The sequence below is a fragment of the Sardina pilchardus genome, chromosome 14, assembly GCF_963854185.1.
Source record: "Sardina pilchardus chromosome 14, fSarPil1.1, whole genome shotgun sequence".
In the NCBI taxonomy this organism is placed as follows: Eukaryota; Metazoa; Chordata; class Actinopteri; order Clupeiformes; family Clupeidae; genus Sardina; species Sardina pilchardus.
In genome coordinates this window covers 13,140,704-13,158,203 of record NC_085007.1, presented here as the reverse complement: position 1 = coordinate 13,158,203, position 17,500 = coordinate 13,140,704, and the positions used below count along the sequence as shown (strand labels likewise).

Sequence of the window (17,500 nt, the reverse complement as noted above, 5' to 3'; positions counted from 1 at the left end):
GACGGGGGAGGGGGAGGGATGGAAACCGGAGGGAGAAAATCCAAATGTGGCAACCACATTTACCCCTCTCTCTCTCTCTCTCTCTCGCCTTGCTTGCTCGCTCATATAAACACACACAGACACACAGACAAGACACACACACGACACACACAAGACACACACAAGACACACACAAGAAGACACACACAAGACACACACAAGAAGACACACACAAGACACACACAAGACACACACTATCACCTCATTGTGTCACAGGAGTGCAGGCACCAGCCAGTAAGATCCTGTAATTAAATGTTTCTGCTTTTTAATTGAATTCATCTCGAGGTTTTGATTAAGAACAATGAGCGAGTAATGGGAGGGGGAAATAATCTTAATAAGGCCCCATTTCTGGATCAGACCCCCCACACACACACACACACACACATGCACACACACACTACATACGCACACTCCTCCCCCTGCTTCCAAAGATTAAAATATCTATCTAATTTCCCAACCATGAATTACAAATTAGCAGGAAGTTGGTGCTTGTGTGTGCATGTGTGTGCGTGTGTGTGTGTGTGTATCTGTATATGTGTGCGTGTGCGTGTGCATATGCATGTGTCTACATCTGTATGTGCGCGAGTGTGTGCGTGTGTGTCTCTGCATGTGTGTGTGCGCGTGTGTGCATGTGTATATGTGTGTGTGTATTGGTGTGTGTGTATTTGTGTGTGTGTGCGAGCGTGGGTGCGTGCGTGCGTGCGATTGTGTATATATGTGTGTGTGTGTGTGTGTGTGTGTGTGTGTGTGTGTGTGTGTGTGTGTGTGTGTGCGCGTGTGTGTAAAAATGTTCATCTGTTAGCGCGCCCCAGAGGAACAGAAGGAAACCGAAATATCAAAGACAATTCCGTGGGCGAGGACTGCGGGGCTATTTCTGAGTCACTTCTCCAGCTCCGCTGTCTCTTCATTCCGACAGCTGCTTGTTCGAGGAGAGAGAGACACGCGGCACAGACACAGAATCTCCCACATGCCAGCCCTCATTACAAACCACAAACTCAACCCGGGGAGGACAGGAGCGGAGAATCCGCCTTCTGCAAACACACTGGCAGCGAACAACAGGCAGCAGCCCCATTTAAAAGAATCAAAACTTAAGACTGAGGAATTATTTATTTGCCCTTAGGAAAGCATGTGTGTGAGTGGGGGGGGGGGGGGTTAAACTCATTTTAGACAAAAAGGAAGTCATAATGTATGCATTTGTGCATCTACATCTATGCATACAGATTACAAATGGCATTTAAAAGAACATTAAGGGACTAAGCCTGTCTCGCTCGCTCGCTCTCACGATGATGTTGATGATGATGATAACACAGTTTGTGCATCAGTGAGCCATGTGCCTTTTGTTGACGAAAAACAAAAATCGGGCCTCAGGGTTAGCATGTCCCAGCAAACCATGCACATGACAGGCAGGTGATGCATGCACTTTGAGAGAACACATGTTCCGCGGCCAGACCAACCGTTCACAGACAGGGGAAGAAAAAGAGGGGGGGGGAGAAAAGTGATGGAAGAAAAATGGAGATGGAGATAGAGAGAGAGAGAGAGAGAGAGAGAGAGAGAGAGAGAGAGAGAGAGACAGCCAGGCTGTCTGTGTGACTCACCATTTAGACAGCAGGTCTCCCCACGTCTCCAGGATCTTCTCAGCACACTCCTTAGACACGTCCCCTGAGCCACTCAACAGGGGCTCGTCATTATCTAGGAGAGAGAGAGAGATAGAGAGAGAGAGAGAGAGAGAGAGAGAGAGAGAGAGAGAGAGAGAGGGAGAGAGAGAGAGAGAGAGGGGGGGGGGATGTGGACAGAGAAAGAGAAAGGGTTACTTTAATAAGAGAAAGTAAAAAGCTTTTATCAAGAATCTACAGAATAGTGGCCGATTTGCCCAATACCAGGAAGCCAAACACTTCACCTGTCTGTAGACCTTTTACTTTTGACCCTTTTTTTTATTTGCTCTTGTGTCACACACACGCGGATGGACACACACACACACACACACTCACCTTCCTCCTCCTCATCCTCGGGCGGGGAGGGCACGTTGGAGGCGGACTGCGGGAGGTTCGGCGTGGCCGTGGTCTTCCTGCGCTCCCTCTCCGACTCGCTCTCCAGGCTCACCACCTCGTACAGCGTGTCCGTGTTGCTCTTCCGCTCCTTCCGCTCCATCTACACACACACACACACACACACACACACACACAGCTATGGTCAGTGGAGAAAACTAATCGAATAGTAATAGAGAGTAATAGAATAGTTCTATATTAGTCTAGTGGTAGACCGAATGCTGTGGAAAGGTGCTAACAACAGGCTACCACAGCATAGGTGCGCGAGTTAAATACCTAAGGCCGAAAATATACTTCTGCAGACATGGCTTTATCCAGTGTTGACGTGGAAGCGATCAATATACACTTGTTTTTCTGCTGTTGCAGACTCGTCAACGCAAGTTAAGACGGCCAAGTCCATATGGATATATAGAACTCTGGGGCTGCACACATTCTGTTCAAACTGTGCTGAAGATAGAATTTGCCTCATGCACCCCAAGTGCAGACCATGTCTATAAGTATACTTTCAGCTTTTAGAGTTTCAAAGAGAGTTTGAAAAAAATTTTACCAAATCAATACAAGTCAAATATGCCATGATAACGTACAACTGCAGCATCAGTCACCACCAGACTCGTACTCTTCATTTTAGAGAAGGAGCTCTGTCCACTCCTTAAAAGTTAGCTTTGTTTTTGAAATATCAAGGCTTAACTGGAAACACAGACACTATTGGTCTGCCAAGCCGTGCAGTGACTGACTGATTTGACTGAAGTTGACTGTGCGCACCTGTGCCAATGGCATGAGCGCTAAGATTAGCCCGGAATGGTCGTAATCTAGCGCGCCTGCGAGGCGTTTCCGTTTTCCATTAACCTTTCGGGAAATGAAACGCATGCCTCACATGGATCAGTCCACACAGATAATTGCAAAACCTTCCCAGAAATAACGACAGGCGTTCAGGAAATGTGTAAGTCATTGTTTAGGCATTACAGATTTCCTTGAGAACCAGTAGGTTGGGACCGACATTTTACTTAGTCACTGGAGCTCCAAAAGGATTGTTTTATGTTGCTGAAATACGGCCTCAAACTTATTGCTTCAGACACTCTTGAAAAGGAATATCTGGACCAGTGATGGGCAGTAACGCGTTAGAAGTAACGCGTTACTGTAATCCAATTACTTTTTTCAAGTAACGAGTAAAGTAAGGGATTACAATGGCAAAATCAGTAATTAGATTACCATTACTTTAGGCTGCGTTACTGCGTTACTAAACTGCGATTTTAATTGCTTTGTGAGACTGTCTGGTGACAATCAGTATAATGTCCAACGCATTGCGAGAGATGTAAACAACAGACGAGACAACAGAGTGCGGGAGAGAGCATGACCATGCTGCATTTAATAGCCTACGTGAGTTGGGGTTTTCCTAAACTTTTCCCATAGTTCGGGACTTGGACTTCTTTTGCTTATCTTTACTTCACTTTTATTGTTCTTTCTACTTTCATTTCATTCGATGACTTATGCTTTCACTCTGGACTGATGCTTCAACTCAAATGTCTTTTCAAATTCGAAATTGGGGTCGTTGACGTTCGAACTTGTTTTCGGTGGACATAATTAAGTTTGTACCGTCGGAGTCTTTGCGAGACAATGATCAAAATGTCCGTAAATAATAGAGCCTGTATCATCTGCGTTCTCTGTAGTCGCTTTCAGACATAACCCCTGCGGTAGCCTATGAGGTTTGCCAGACGGAGGTCCGACTCTTCGGTTAATTATAGGCTACAGAATCTATGTATGTTTGAGTGAGGGGTGGCGCAGAATGCGGCCGCTGTCACAGGACTTACTGTTTTTATTTTACCAACGACAGCGCACCCGTTCCGAATATTGTTGCAACAATGCAGCATGTATTCTGTTACATCCGCAGCATCGATGAAAGATTGGAGCGTGACATGCAGGTTAACTGCGCAACGTTTAATTGAAACTCAGCAGTGACGCTCTCACATAATCTGAAGGAATTCACGTTCTTTATTTACAAATGTGTTGCATGCAGTTCATAGTTCACAGAACTCGTTTATGCACAACACTGCATTTGATTCTATTTTATATGATGGAATATGCAAAAAGAATAAAATTAGGCTGAAAGGTGTATTGCTTTATAGCATATTCAGGTTGTGTAGCCTTAGTGTGTTTTTGAAAAGTAACTAAGTAAAGTAATTGTAAAGTAACTAATTACTTTTGGGGAAAAGTAATCAGTAAAGTAACGGGATTACTTTCTTGGACAAGTAATCAGTAATCAGTAACTAATTACTTTTTCCAAGTAACTTGACCAACACTGATCTGGACAGCTCTTAAAATGGACAACCACAGTGCACAACGTGGCGGAACAGCGGTAAGGTCGCCGACTGACCATCGGTCAAACCAGGCCTGATTCCCACGGTTGTGAGCCTGTGTCGCTCGCTTTGGGTAAAAGGTCTGCCAAAAGTCAGTCAACTTTAACTGTAACGACAAATCTCAAAAGACCTGTGGGGTGTCCTACGAAGCTCGATTAGTGGCTTAGCGAGGTATGTTGCGCTCAAAACCAGGATATGCTGTCATACGAAAGTGGATTTGTTTTAGCGTCGCTGTATCACCATGGTATCTTATGCTCGCAACCAAACCTGGTCGGGAGCGGGTTATGTGCTTAGTTATAGCTCAAATCGTGAAATATCACCGCCCTCTGACCAATTCTAACCAATCCATTATCTTGAAAAACGAAGTTCTCACGTGTGCTAATCTGTCCTACTTTGAACAAGTCCAGCCCCGCCTCTGCAAACATTTTGAATCTCGAAGGCGCTTTTAACTATGTTGTGCGTGCAAATATGTCACTACTATGGACATGCATGCCATACAATATCTGATGACCATCGACTTTTTGATGTTATAGGTTAGACACTAAAAAAGACCACCCTAGATTTCGCTGCCGCTCATAAATGCGGAAGTAATCGTTTTTAAACCTAGGCTGTCTTGTGCGTCTCCACGTTTCCCGATTGGTCAAAATCACCCCAACCACGAGAACGCGCACAGATCTGAGCTGAAAGCCTAGTTTGACAAATTTATCACATACCTGCTGTCGTAGGATCACTTAACTTAATACCCGAGTTGAGGCTTTGTGCAGCCTCGATATGTCTAGATAACCTAGATTTGTCTAACTTGCTTCGTAGGACACCCCACGGGACTGGTAATACCACCACTGCAAGTTTTCAATAATATCGGGCTTCATTTTTCAACTGAAATCTCTGTTGTGACCTTTCTGCATGTGCGTCATACAGTATGTGGACAGGTGAGGTCAGATCAGGTAGAGTACGGACATGTGTGCTCAGGTGTGCTGCTGCTGCTCACCTGTTTGAGCTTCAGGTAGTAGGTCTCGGTGTAGGAGCGCTTGCTGAAGGGCCAGAAGAGCCTCTCGCTGGGCGAGCACACCCTCACCCGCGTCTCCAGCAGGAAACGCACCGGCTCCTCCACCTCCGTGATCACCAGGTCCACCGCCGTCGTCATGTACATGAACTTATCTACGTACGTACACACACATACACGGACAAATACACGCAGACACGCACACATACACACATGCACACACACACAGAAGCATGGATGAGGATACACACAGGCTTTGGTCATGTGCACTAATTTATCTATTGGACGTACACAAACATCAATTATTGCGGGGGCCTGGAGACCAGTCATAAATCTGTCTGCAACATCAGCATCTAAACATAACTGCATGCTTTATCTGACTCATAAGTCTGAGGCTAAGCTCCCTTTCTCAGGAAAGGGCTGCTTTCCAGGAAAAGGGACTACTACACGTTCTCACAAGTGATCACAAATCTGGCCACAAATCATGCTTAGCGACTCATTCTAAATATGCATTGGACATATTGATGGGCTACTATGACAGATCAAGTTGCCCCTCATATGCTGATCTATAGATTCAATCATCAGCAAGATGAACAAACTGAAAATGTCTTCTTTTTTTCTACAAAGCATTTCTAAAATAATTTGTAAAAATGTGATATATCGATTGGGTACTGGGTAGTACTGTAGAACTGTGCCCAGACCTTTGGGTGTCTCCTCATTGACAGCCTGAAACTGAGGAGTGTTGGGGTTCCAGCTCCCCGTGATGATGTAGGACTTCCCATCTGAGCTCCTCCCCATTGATTCCTACAGAGGAGAGGAGAGAAGAGGAAAAGAGAAAAGAGGGGAGGAAAAGAGAGGAGAGAAGGAGGGAGGTGAGGAGAGGTGAGGAGAGTTGAGGAGAGGAGAGGAGAGGTAAGAGGAGGACAAGAGAAAGAAAAGGCAGAAGATGTGAGAGAAGAGCAAGAGAAGGAGAGAAGGATGACGGTGAGAAGAGAGTGGAGTGGATGAGGAAAGACAAAAAGAAAAGAGGAATGAAAGACAACAATGAACGGAATAGAGGACAGAGTAGAAACGGACATGGAGAATAGGAGAGAAGAATTAGCAAAAAACTGAGAAACCCGTGAGGAATGCGAGTAAAAATAGAGGCACGCAGCTGATGGAGGTCAGCAAATGACCAAAACAGGAAATGTCGAATGCATCCAACCACCCACCAGGTCGAGCAGGTGCATGTCGCTGTTCTTCACATTCTTGCCTGGACTCAGCAACAGGCCAAAACACCTGGAACACAGAAAAAAATAAGGGTGGAATGAGAAACAATCCCACACACACACACGCAAGTACGAACGAACGCACGCACTCACGCACGCACGCACGCACACACGCACACACGCACACAAGCACGCAAGCGTGCAAGCACGCAAGCACACAAACACGTGAACAGACAGACAAACAGACACCCACACACACACACACACACACACACACACACACACACACACACAGTCCAAGCAAAGCAAACGCCATTCCCAAACAATGATACCCAAAACGGAGAATGAGCAGGCTCCCGAGGAGAGCCAAGCCATCAATCACCTCCTCACGGGCCGGCGTGGGACACTTAAGCTCGGAAGCAGACGGACATTAACCAGCAGCCATGTATCAATTAGAACGGAATTATGGCACTGTTATGAGCAGCTGAAGGATGTTTGGGCCCCAAAGATCCCTCCGTCGCGGTTTGGTGGATATGGAAAACTGTACGGGGGGGCTGGGAGGGCATTCCAGGTTGACGTGGGTGGGGTGGGGTTGGGTTGGGTTGGGGTGGGGGGGGGGGGGGGTAACGTGAGCGTTTTGTACCTCTCGATGGCCAGCTCTTTGTTGGACGTCTGCTGCACGTAGATGACGATCTTCTTGTCCATGCCTGGGCGCAGCTTGAAGCTCTGCCTGTCCTTGTCTTTGGATACGGCACTGTGAGGGTGTAAAAGGAAGATGGAAGTTATGTATACGTACACACACACACACACACACACACACACGCGCGCGCGCGCACACGCGCACATGCACACGCACAATACTGCACTTTTTCTGACCTCCTTTTGGCCTGCAATAAGCCAAGCAGAGCTGTGAGACTTACGACCTCGAGTGTAAACGTGCTGTCGGAGTGTAACCTGCTACAGTACACAGCAGGAGATTTACATAGGGGCTTCAGCAGAAACATCTCCACACTCCAAACCTACAGAATGTGGCCTCTCTCTCACTGTCTCACACACACACACACACACTTGCCCCAGAAACACACTTCAAAGCGAGCCCATTTCTGGACAGTCTTCCAAAACAAAACCAAAGTGCGGGTCTGGCTGTCTCTTTTTCACTTGCACACACTTCCTCAAGGTAAAGACGCGGAGGTCCAAACACCTTTCAGACCTTCGCTGATTTACGCGCGGCTGCCATCTGCTTCCAGAAAGGCCACGGCCACTAGACCAAACGTCCAGAAAGACGCAGCGGATGAGTGCGGTGTTGTTTACTCGTCAAGTACACTCCACTGGGTGCAACACACATACTGATGAGGAGAAGAGACAAGAGGGAGAGGAGGAGAGGAGGAATACAGTGGAGACTGAAGAGGAGAGGAGAAGAGAAGAGAGGAGAAAACGAGAAACATAGGAGTGGAGAGAAGAGGGACATGAGTGGAGAGTGGAGCAAACAAGGGAAGAGAAGAGAGGAGAGGAGAAGACAGGAGACAAGGGGAGAGGAGAAGAGAAGACAGGAGAGGAGGGGAGAAGAGGAGAAAAGTAGAGATGACAAGGAGAGAGAAGAGAGAGGAGGAGAGAAGAAGAGAGGAAAAAGGAGAATGGAGAAGACAGAATAGAGAGGAGAGAAGAAAGGAGAAGAGAGAAGAGAAGAGTGGAGAGAAGAACCAGGAAGAAGTGAAGAAGATGAAACGGAGGATTAACGTAGGAGGGAGTGAAGAGAAAGTGACACAGGAGGAGAGCGTGAGGAGGAACATAAACACCACAGGGGAAAGGAGATGACAGCAGCAGAGAGAGGCGAGAGGTGATGAGACAAAAGCCAGAGGAGAGGAGAGGAGGGGAGAGGAAAGAGGAGAGGAAAGAGGTGTGCAAAGGGAAGCCTGGGAAAGGAGAGGAGACGTGTCATTCTGCACACTGGTCACCACACACAGAGGCCCCTCGTCCACAGCTATCAGAGCCACATCTACACGTCCTACCGTCTAACAGGACTCCTACATGACCAGGGGAACTCTCTGGAACCTTCCGTCCACAAACAAAGGCCTGCCTTTCAGCGTCAAATCCCTCATAAGCGCATTTGATAACCAGTCAGTAAAGGGAACACTGGGCAACTGATCACACTGGCTCATTTAAAAAGGCCCTGAGGCCTCCTCAACCCAACCACCCCTGCTTGTGTAGTAAACTCTCTCAGCATCTCAGTGTCTTTTAACAGTGACCCGCATTCTCTCTTTAAATACGACCAACACCCCCACCCTTCATTCCCACCCCCCCCCAAAACAAAAACTGCCTTAGGATCCCGGAGCCAATTAGAGAGGGTCTCAGAGAGAGAGGGAGCGAGAGAGACTAAAAATAGGCCTCTGTGTCTGTTTGCAGAGCGAGCGGCTGATTGGGGTCCTTTGTGAAGCGGGCGGCGGTGGTGGCGGCGGAGGCGGAAACGTCTCGTCTCGTCTCGGCGAGCGGGGTGAGACAGGCGCTCGGGAAGCACTTAGGGTCTCGCTGAGTCACGGTGACCTGAGTCGCCGTCCGAAGGGGGGTTTTGAGCGGGCAGTGCCGTGGACGCACCTCTACGGACGATAATGTGTTGATGACTTGGGCTTAGAGTTGAGGACCCGCATGCTTATTTTGAGTGTGTGTTTGTGTGTGTGTGTGTGTGTGTGTGTGTTTGCATACCAGCGCTAACTTAATGCCATATCTTTGGCATGGGCACCCTTCAACACAGATGAAGGAATGCACACAAACAAACATAAAGAATTCTCCAGGCTTATTTAATCTTCAAGACACACACACGCACAAACACACACACATACTATTATTATTCTAATCTCACACAAGGCACATACCAAACTGCATTAAGAGGAGAAAAATCTGTGGACATTCTGTTCTGGAATTGCACCTTGACTTAACTCTCGCATACTCAACTACATCAAATGGGACACATTTATAGACCTTTCTTGCTCCCTCTCTCTCTCTCACACACACACACACACACACACACACACACTAATGCACTGGTAAGTTGGTTGATGTGAATAAGACTTTTGTGGAGCAGAGAAGGCAGAGAGGGATGAGGGGAATGATAAATTAAAGGAAGTGTGTGTCTGCACTTCGAATGAAACACAGAGAAATAGACTCAGAACGAAAGTGAAAAGGGGGTGTGTATGTGTGGTGGTGGTGCTGTGTGTGTGTGTGGGGGGGGGGGCACTGTGGGCTATTTTTACTGTTTAGTCCATAAAGAAACACACAGACAGAGTCACTTCCCAAACCTGAGCACTATAAAACACTCCCTTCAAATCCCTAATTCACTTAGCATTGATCTAGAGAGGGACACACTCGGGTCATTTGGGTCCCAAAAACAGAACCGTTGGCTGGTGACCTGAGGGACTCCAACTACACTCTCAGAGTAATGCCATACTTCCTGTGTGTGTGTGTGTGTGAGTGAGAGAGAGAGAGAGAGAGAGAGAAAGAGAGAGAGAGAGAGAGAAAGGGCGAAAAAGTACATGTGAGATTGAGAATGAAAAAGTGTGTGTGTGTGTGTGTGTGTGTGTGTGTGTGTGTGTGTGTGTGTGTTGAATTGCCAAGTGCTGTTCTGTGAGTGTTCAGAAAATGGTCTGGCCTGGTCAGAGAAGGTGCTGTCCCCTGCACCCTTCACATGTGTGCTTATTAACATTAACATATACAGCACCATTAGCACAGTGTCTGTGTGTGTGTGTGTGTGTGTGTGTGTGTATGAGCTACCTGAAGGTTCCCTTCCCATCATCCTCCTTGATCTCCAGGCTGACGGTGAAGGTGAAGACATCGCTATCTGGCGTAAGGGGCGGGGCCTGCGCTGCCAGTGGAGGCTTATTGGCTGACCGCCGGAAGGCCGTGGCGAAACTGTAGAGTATCCGGCTGACCTGCGTGTCCCAACACACACACACACACACACACACACACACATAATTATACTCATGAGACCACTTGACTTTTAAAGAGCACAAGAAAAACTAGCATTTCAAACAATGTCTAGTACCACTACCACCATGCATATGACCTTCATGTAAAGTACATTCTGCGGTAACAATTATGTAAGGGATAATGGATGACACGGTGTGTCGGTTATCAGACGTTAATGCGCGTTCAAAGCGTGTTCAAAGCGCATTAACTTCTGATACCCGAACACCTTGGGAGTCCATTATCCTGCTGTTGCCACACTTGCGGTGTGTTAATCGGCTGATATCATTTCCACCTTTTGATCGCTAAAACGGTCTTGTCTGCAGAACAGCTTCTGTCCATCACACACATCTGCTCCTTTGCTCCACAAGAGAACCTGCTGTGACACATTCTAAATGGATGGTTGGTATGGCCGAAGCACAGTCGTTGGTGTCCTTCCTTAGCTTTGTAAAATCGCTGTTTTAACTTACTCCAAAATGCAGCGTAGTAGCTGAGCTAAAAGCCATCGGTCATACTGTATGTTAAAATGCTGCTATGTTCTGAACGTCTGTCAGATCGCTAATTTGTACCCCTGTTGCAATGTGACAGTTCATTTAAGCTTCACGAGTTTGATGAATTGATACACAGGCGTAATCTGGCCAAAAAACTGGAATCACTTAATAGGTGCGCAAATATGCGTATAAGTTCTAAACAGTGCCCTAAACAGCACATCACAATAGGAAATTCAACCAAGTCGTGCTATAATCCTCACTAACAGATATAAGGTTACAGGAATGTATTCCTTATGTTTGCTTTAGTTATGTGCTGTCACACATTAGCTTCGCTAGGAAACGTTAGTAGTCGTACGCATGTAGTCTGGCTATGATGCTAATGGAGAGAGACAGAAGGTCTACCAGAGGGGCCAGCAGTCATGTCACACACACACACACACACACACACACACACACACACACACACACACACACACACACACACACACACACACACACACACACACACACACACACACACACACACACACACACACACACACACACACACACACACACACACACACACACACACACACACACACACACACGGCATTACACAGTCCTGACTGATGCTGTCGCAACTGTCAGCATCATCACTCCACACACTGCATCCATACTGACAACCAGATATATGGACACACACGCACGCACGCACACACATACATACATACACATTCACTCTGTAGATTTTCCACCACTGAGACCAACAATCACTCCAGACATACAGTACACACATTTCTGCCTCATACGGAGGTCAGACACATTAACAGAGAATCAGACATGTGCACACTCAACTATCATTAAACAGACAGACACCCACACCCAGACATGTGCGAGCGCACACACACACACACACACACACTCACACACACACACACACAAACATATACACACAGACACAGACACAGACATAGACAGACATACAGGTGGTCCATCAACAACACAAAGCCAAACCATGTCAGGAAAATCATTCCCTACGGGAGAGTGGCTTTCAGCTCAGCCTACGGTGTGTGTGTGTGTGTGTGTGTGTGTGATGGGGGTCGTGAGGAGGAGTGTGAGTACAAGGAGAGAGCTGGGGGTGGGGTAGCAGAGAGGAAATCAGGTCACCACTACAGACAAGCCCACCGCTGAGGGCCAGCTAGAGAACCTTGTGTGTGTGTGTGTGTGTACACTGAGTACATTGAGTACACTGTACGTCTGTGCATGTGTGTGTATGCAAGAGTGTATATATGTGTGTGTGTTGGTGTGTTTGTGTGTGTGTGTGTGTGTATGAACATGTACTGTGATGTGTTTGTACTAGGGGTGTCACGATACCAAAAAATCAGTAGTCGATGCCAATACCAGTAAAATTACACGATTTTCGATGCCAAATTCGATACTATCGTTTAAAAAAAGGATTTTCTAAAATCCCAGTACTTAATGAATTTCTTTATTGAAATATTTGCAGAATACTGAAACATAATTTCTATAACATACAGAGCATAACAGAATACAGTATCCAATTGCAAGCATATCACATAGGCTTACACATAATTAATTAAATCACTTTTCTAATGGATTGTATAAAAACCAATAACTTGCATCGCCTTTTTATCGCTCTGCTTTCATACAATGTGAATGATTTTTTTTACAAGATGTAAAGTCTTTATTTGAAACACACACACATTCTGTAACTCTATTTAATACATTCTATGAAATTTCTGATCTTCATAAATGCAAACTTTATGCAGATTATAGCATACTATTCTTATTACAACTCCACTTCTTAAATTCAGCTGTCTGGTTGAAGCCTCAAAATATTGTAAACAAAGTAGCAGGCTAAGCTTATCATACCCCCCTGGTTGGACTGTTCAGTTTCCCCACATGTGTTTAAGTTTCAAGGTAAGCTACTTTTTCTCCTTGGGACAGGCCCTTTTAATTCTTGGAGTTGAAAAACATTGGTATTGAGATGGTCAGTCAACTTGAATGCAAGAGTTTTAAGTCTGCAGCATAGCCTGCTAATGATGCTAATCGGATTTTAAACAGCAATTTAGCTAGTCGTCTTCTGTGCGTCATTGCGTTCACGATTGTGAATGTTTTATTTGGATTACATGTGCATGTCGAGGGCGGGTGTCCATTGACCACGCACGAGAGCGGGCCAAGGAGAATGAGTTTACTTCTACTGTTTGGTAGAAGTTGCACGCATAGTCTACAAAAGTTGTGGAAGAACTATGGGCTATACTTCCACCCGGGCAGCGTCAGGTGCATCAGTACGACCACGCTTCCAGGAATGATCTGGTTGGTTTTCATGGAGACAGACGCTGTGTGCACGGAGGGGAGAGGCTGTGTGTGTGTGTGTGTGTCTGTGTGTGCATAATATGTGTGTGCATGAGAGACAGACGCGTGAGTGACAGAGAGGGAGAGCAGGGAAAGGAAATTCAGCTTAACGAATGTTGCGTGTTTTTCAATAGTGTTAAAAAATAGATAAATAAATAAAAAAGTAACGAAACGCAATATGTGGCGGACGGTGCTGAATCTGTGGCGGCGGCGCATCGCCACAAATTAGTGTGGAACACTGTATTGCCCCCATCAGTTCCGGAAGAGTCGCAGCACCGATGCTTACGCTGGCGTCGGTGCTTACGGTGCTTCAAAAAAATAGGCATCGCCGGTGTTTTTTCATTTCAGAATCGAGAGGTATCGCAAGTATCGGTTTTCGTGACATCCCTAGTTTGTACATGCATGTGTGTGTGTGTGCGTGTGTGTATATACACGTGTGTGTGTAAAAGCATGCGTGTATGTTAATATACATGAGAATATATCTGTTCATGTTGGTCTGTGAGAGTGTGTGTGTGTTTGTATGTGTATGTCGTTGCATGTGAGTGTGTTGTGTGTTGCGTGTATGAGTGAGAATAAGCTAAAAACAACATTGTTATTACACAAAACAACATTCAGATACAAATAACACTGTAAACTAAAAATAAATTTGATCGAGGAACCATAACATTATGATCTTATAAAAACAGGGCCGTGAGTAAGTATGACTAGCGCGGGTCTACTCTCAAAAGGCCGCATATAAACACCAAAGGGAACGCTGCAATGTGTATTTTACAACTTGTGCCAAATCCAAAACATTCAAATGACGTTCGCTTCAACAGTAAACAATATGCCTCCAAGTTTAGCCCAATGTTGGCTAGAAAAACCTTGACGAATGGTGCAGAAACTACATAGAAGGTCAGGTTTAGCCCAGGACTGTGGTCTGGTAGCTCTCAGTTCAAAAGCAATTGATCAACATTGAACACAATGCCATGCCACTCGGCTGGCTACAGGAAGTAGACAAGCTGAAACGTATTCACTGCTTTTTGACAACTAACATAATATTGATCCCTTTAGGTGTAGAAAAGATGATCGGATTGCTGGGATTAGGAAACATCAGAAAAGATCAGAAGAACCAACCATAGAGCATAAAAAGCTCTGCCATGCCAACAGATAAGAGACAGACGGACAGGCATCCACTGCATCAGTGCAGTTTCCTACGAGACACTCGAGCTCCCCCTGTTGGTCACATTTGTCATCGCACGTTGAAAAGGCTGAAAAAGCTGCACCTTCGGGTCTCCCTTCTCAGAGAGTCCCAACGTCTCGTTAATTACCGGGAATTTCATGCTTCGGCGGCCCGGTTAAGGCCAGAAAAGCGGCAGCGTTGACAACAGCTGGTTGTTATTTGGTGCCCCTTTTCCTCGGGGGCAATACTGGGTGTCTACTTGGCACGGACATGAAAAGGCTGTTTTTTGGTTTCAGCGGATGGGGGCATGCTGACGTCCATTACAGGGAGCCTGGGCAATGTCGTCACTGGAGATCTGATTTATTAGGACGGGCATGCCTTGGGTTATTAGGTACAAATCAGCACAGGGGATGTAAACAGGGTATCTGTGCCTTATGGAGGGTGAAATCTCACAGGGGGGGATAAGCTTCAGTTTGACAAGCACTTCCGAGCATGTTTAAAGCCCAGGTGAACAACTGGAAATTGCAAGAAAGACAGAAAAATTGTTGTTCCCGATAGAATTACATGCGGGAAACTTATTGAAGGTGGATAATTACATACAAACGTAACTTCCTTTGTTCATTGTCCAGGCTCACAAAGACATACCCAGAATACACCCTGTCCCTTTTCTTTTTTTTTCTTTTAAGCTCCACACTTATACCATGACATTTCCAGGTCTGGAAGACCTCACACAGCTGAGACATAATTGAGGCTTATCTGATTCCTCTAATGGGAGAAAATAGGTCTGGGCAAAAGAACAGCTATGTGCTTTATCTTGTATAATAATCTTGTGTGGTGCTGTTTACCGACGGCGCATGTTTGGCAAAATGGGCTCGCGATAAAAAAATAAAATAAATAAAAACACTCCTCTGAGAAGCTCCACACGTGGTGGTTCCATGAAATGGCACATTCTTCACGGCAGTTACACAACAGTTCTAGGGCTTCCAGGGTCGCTCTTACCGCCTCCTGGATCTCGCAGCGGAAGACGTGGATGCGGAAGATCTCGGCGTTGTGGTGGCTCTCGGTGAAGGCGAAGCAGTCGCTCTCCGCCGTGCCGTCGTGGCCTCGTACACAGAACAGGATCTTGTAGATGGGGTAGTTGGCGATCTCTGTGCTCGACTGAGGGTCCAGCAACCTGGCAGGAGCAGCACGAGGGAGAGACGATCAAATCACTCTTTTTATCAGGCGACTACAGACGGATTAGTCTCTGCAGAAGAGTATATCCATGATCAACCACCATCAACAACAACAACAACAACTTCCAATTACATAGAGCTTTATCGAGACAACCAAAGCGCTTTCTAGTTTGCATGTGTGTCCGTGTTCCTATGAGTAGCTGATTGTGCCTGCAGTGCGTGTGTGTATAAATGTGTTGGTACCGGAGGGTTTGGTAGGACCCCTTTGAGACCCGAGGCACACAGAGTGCATGGGGCAGCTGCCACTGGTACCTGAGGGTACTCATTATGTACAGTGTGTGTGTGTGCGTGTGTGAGTGTGTCTGTGTCTGTGTGTGTGTGTGCCCTTTGAGACGTCGGGCAAAGAGAGCGTAATGTCCAGTGGCAATCAACACTAGCTCCTGAGGATACTATATATATGCACTGTGCATGTGTGTGTGTGTGTGTGTGTGTGTGTGTGTGTGTGTGTGTGTGTGTGTGTGTGTGTGTGTGTGTGTGTGTGTGTGTGTGTGTGCCCTTTGAGACATCGGGCAAAGAGAGCTTCATGTCCAGTGGCAATCAACACTAGCTCCTGAGGATACTACAGTATATATATGCACTGTGTGTGTGTGTGTGTGTGTGTGTGTGTGTGTGTGTGTGTGTACCTGACGGTGCCCTCTGAGACCCCGGGCACGGAGAGCGTGACGTCGAGCGGGAGCTGGCACTGGCTCCTGAGGATACTACTGTATATATATGCACTGTGTGTGTGTGTGTGTGTGTGTGTGTGTGTGTGTGTGTGTGTGTGTGTGTGTGTGTACCTGACGGTGCCCTCTGAGACCCCGGGCACGGAGAGCGTGACGTCGAGCGGGAGCTGGCACTGGCTGCGGAGGATGCTCATCATGCGCAGCGCCTCCACCTCGCTGCGCGGGGCGTTGACCGACGCACAGCCCACGTACGTCAGCTTGCTGAACACCACGCTGTCCTCGTCCGGCACCGGGGTGCAGGGGCTCGCCTCCGACGACTCGTCTAGGACACACACACACACACACACACACACACACACACACACACACACACACACACACACACACACACACACACACATATCACACACACACCACACAAACACACACACACACAAACACACACACACACACAACACACACACAAAATCTCACTGTTAGCATCTGACAAAACAGAGAATCTACAATACCAGGTGAGTCTAAAAGGTTTTAAACTGGTGTTGTGCTAAGCTACTACAGAGCTACTGAAAATACAGCACTGACTAAGCACTGTGTGTGCTTTTTTGATTTGACAAAGTTATTACAATGGTTCATATATCAACCATGCGCATTCCTCTTTTGAAACTTCAAAATTCTGATTTCAGGAATGTACATAAATAGTTTTTGGAAATTGAAAGTGAACTGAGCGTCTAGACCTATTCTCATTTGAGAATTGGTTCTGATGTCAGTTAGACTAATGGGTCAGAACCAGTCAGAGGTGGAGTAGTAGGGCTGGGTGTCATCTACTTATAGTCTCGGATCTGTACAAACCTCGTACAAACCTTGTAACCTCTAGAATTTCCCCTTGGGGATCAATAAAGTATCTATCTATCTATCTAATTAAAGGAACACGCACGTTTTATGAATCTGGGTTATTCATCGTCTCCCCTTGAGTTAGTTGCCAG

At 46.5% G+C, this 17,500-nt stretch overlaps 1 protein-coding gene across 4 annotated transcripts in view; it reads right to left on the bottom strand.

The window, feature by feature from the left end:
- The window catches only part of LOC134100785 (rab GTPase-activating protein 1), a 110,475-nt gene that overhangs the window by 75,864 nt on the left and 17,111 nt on the right, over positions 1-17,500 (bottom strand). For 3 of the 4 annotated variants that reach the window (XM_062554198.1, XM_062554200.1, XM_062554199.1), the window contains 9 exons: positions 16,632-16,839; positions 15,620-15,794; positions 10,415-10,572; positions 7,293-7,403; positions 6,653-6,719; positions 6,143-6,245; positions 5,427-5,596; positions 2,028-2,187; positions 1,635-1,728 (listed from right to left, as the gene is read on the bottom strand). In XM_062554198.1, coding sequence (XP_062410182.1) covers positions 1,635-1,728; positions 2,028-2,187; positions 5,427-5,596; positions 6,143-6,245; positions 6,653-6,719; positions 7,293-7,403; positions 10,415-10,572; positions 15,620-15,794; positions 16,632-16,839 — 1,246 coding nt within the window. Of the gene's footprint in view, positions 1-1,634; positions 1,729-2,027; positions 2,188-5,426; positions 5,597-6,142; positions 6,246-6,652; positions 6,720-7,292; positions 7,404-10,414; positions 10,573-15,619; positions 15,795-16,478; positions 16,547-16,631; positions 16,840-17,500 lie in introns of those variants that run through there. The other variant, XM_062554201.1, reaches the window with a different exon arrangement.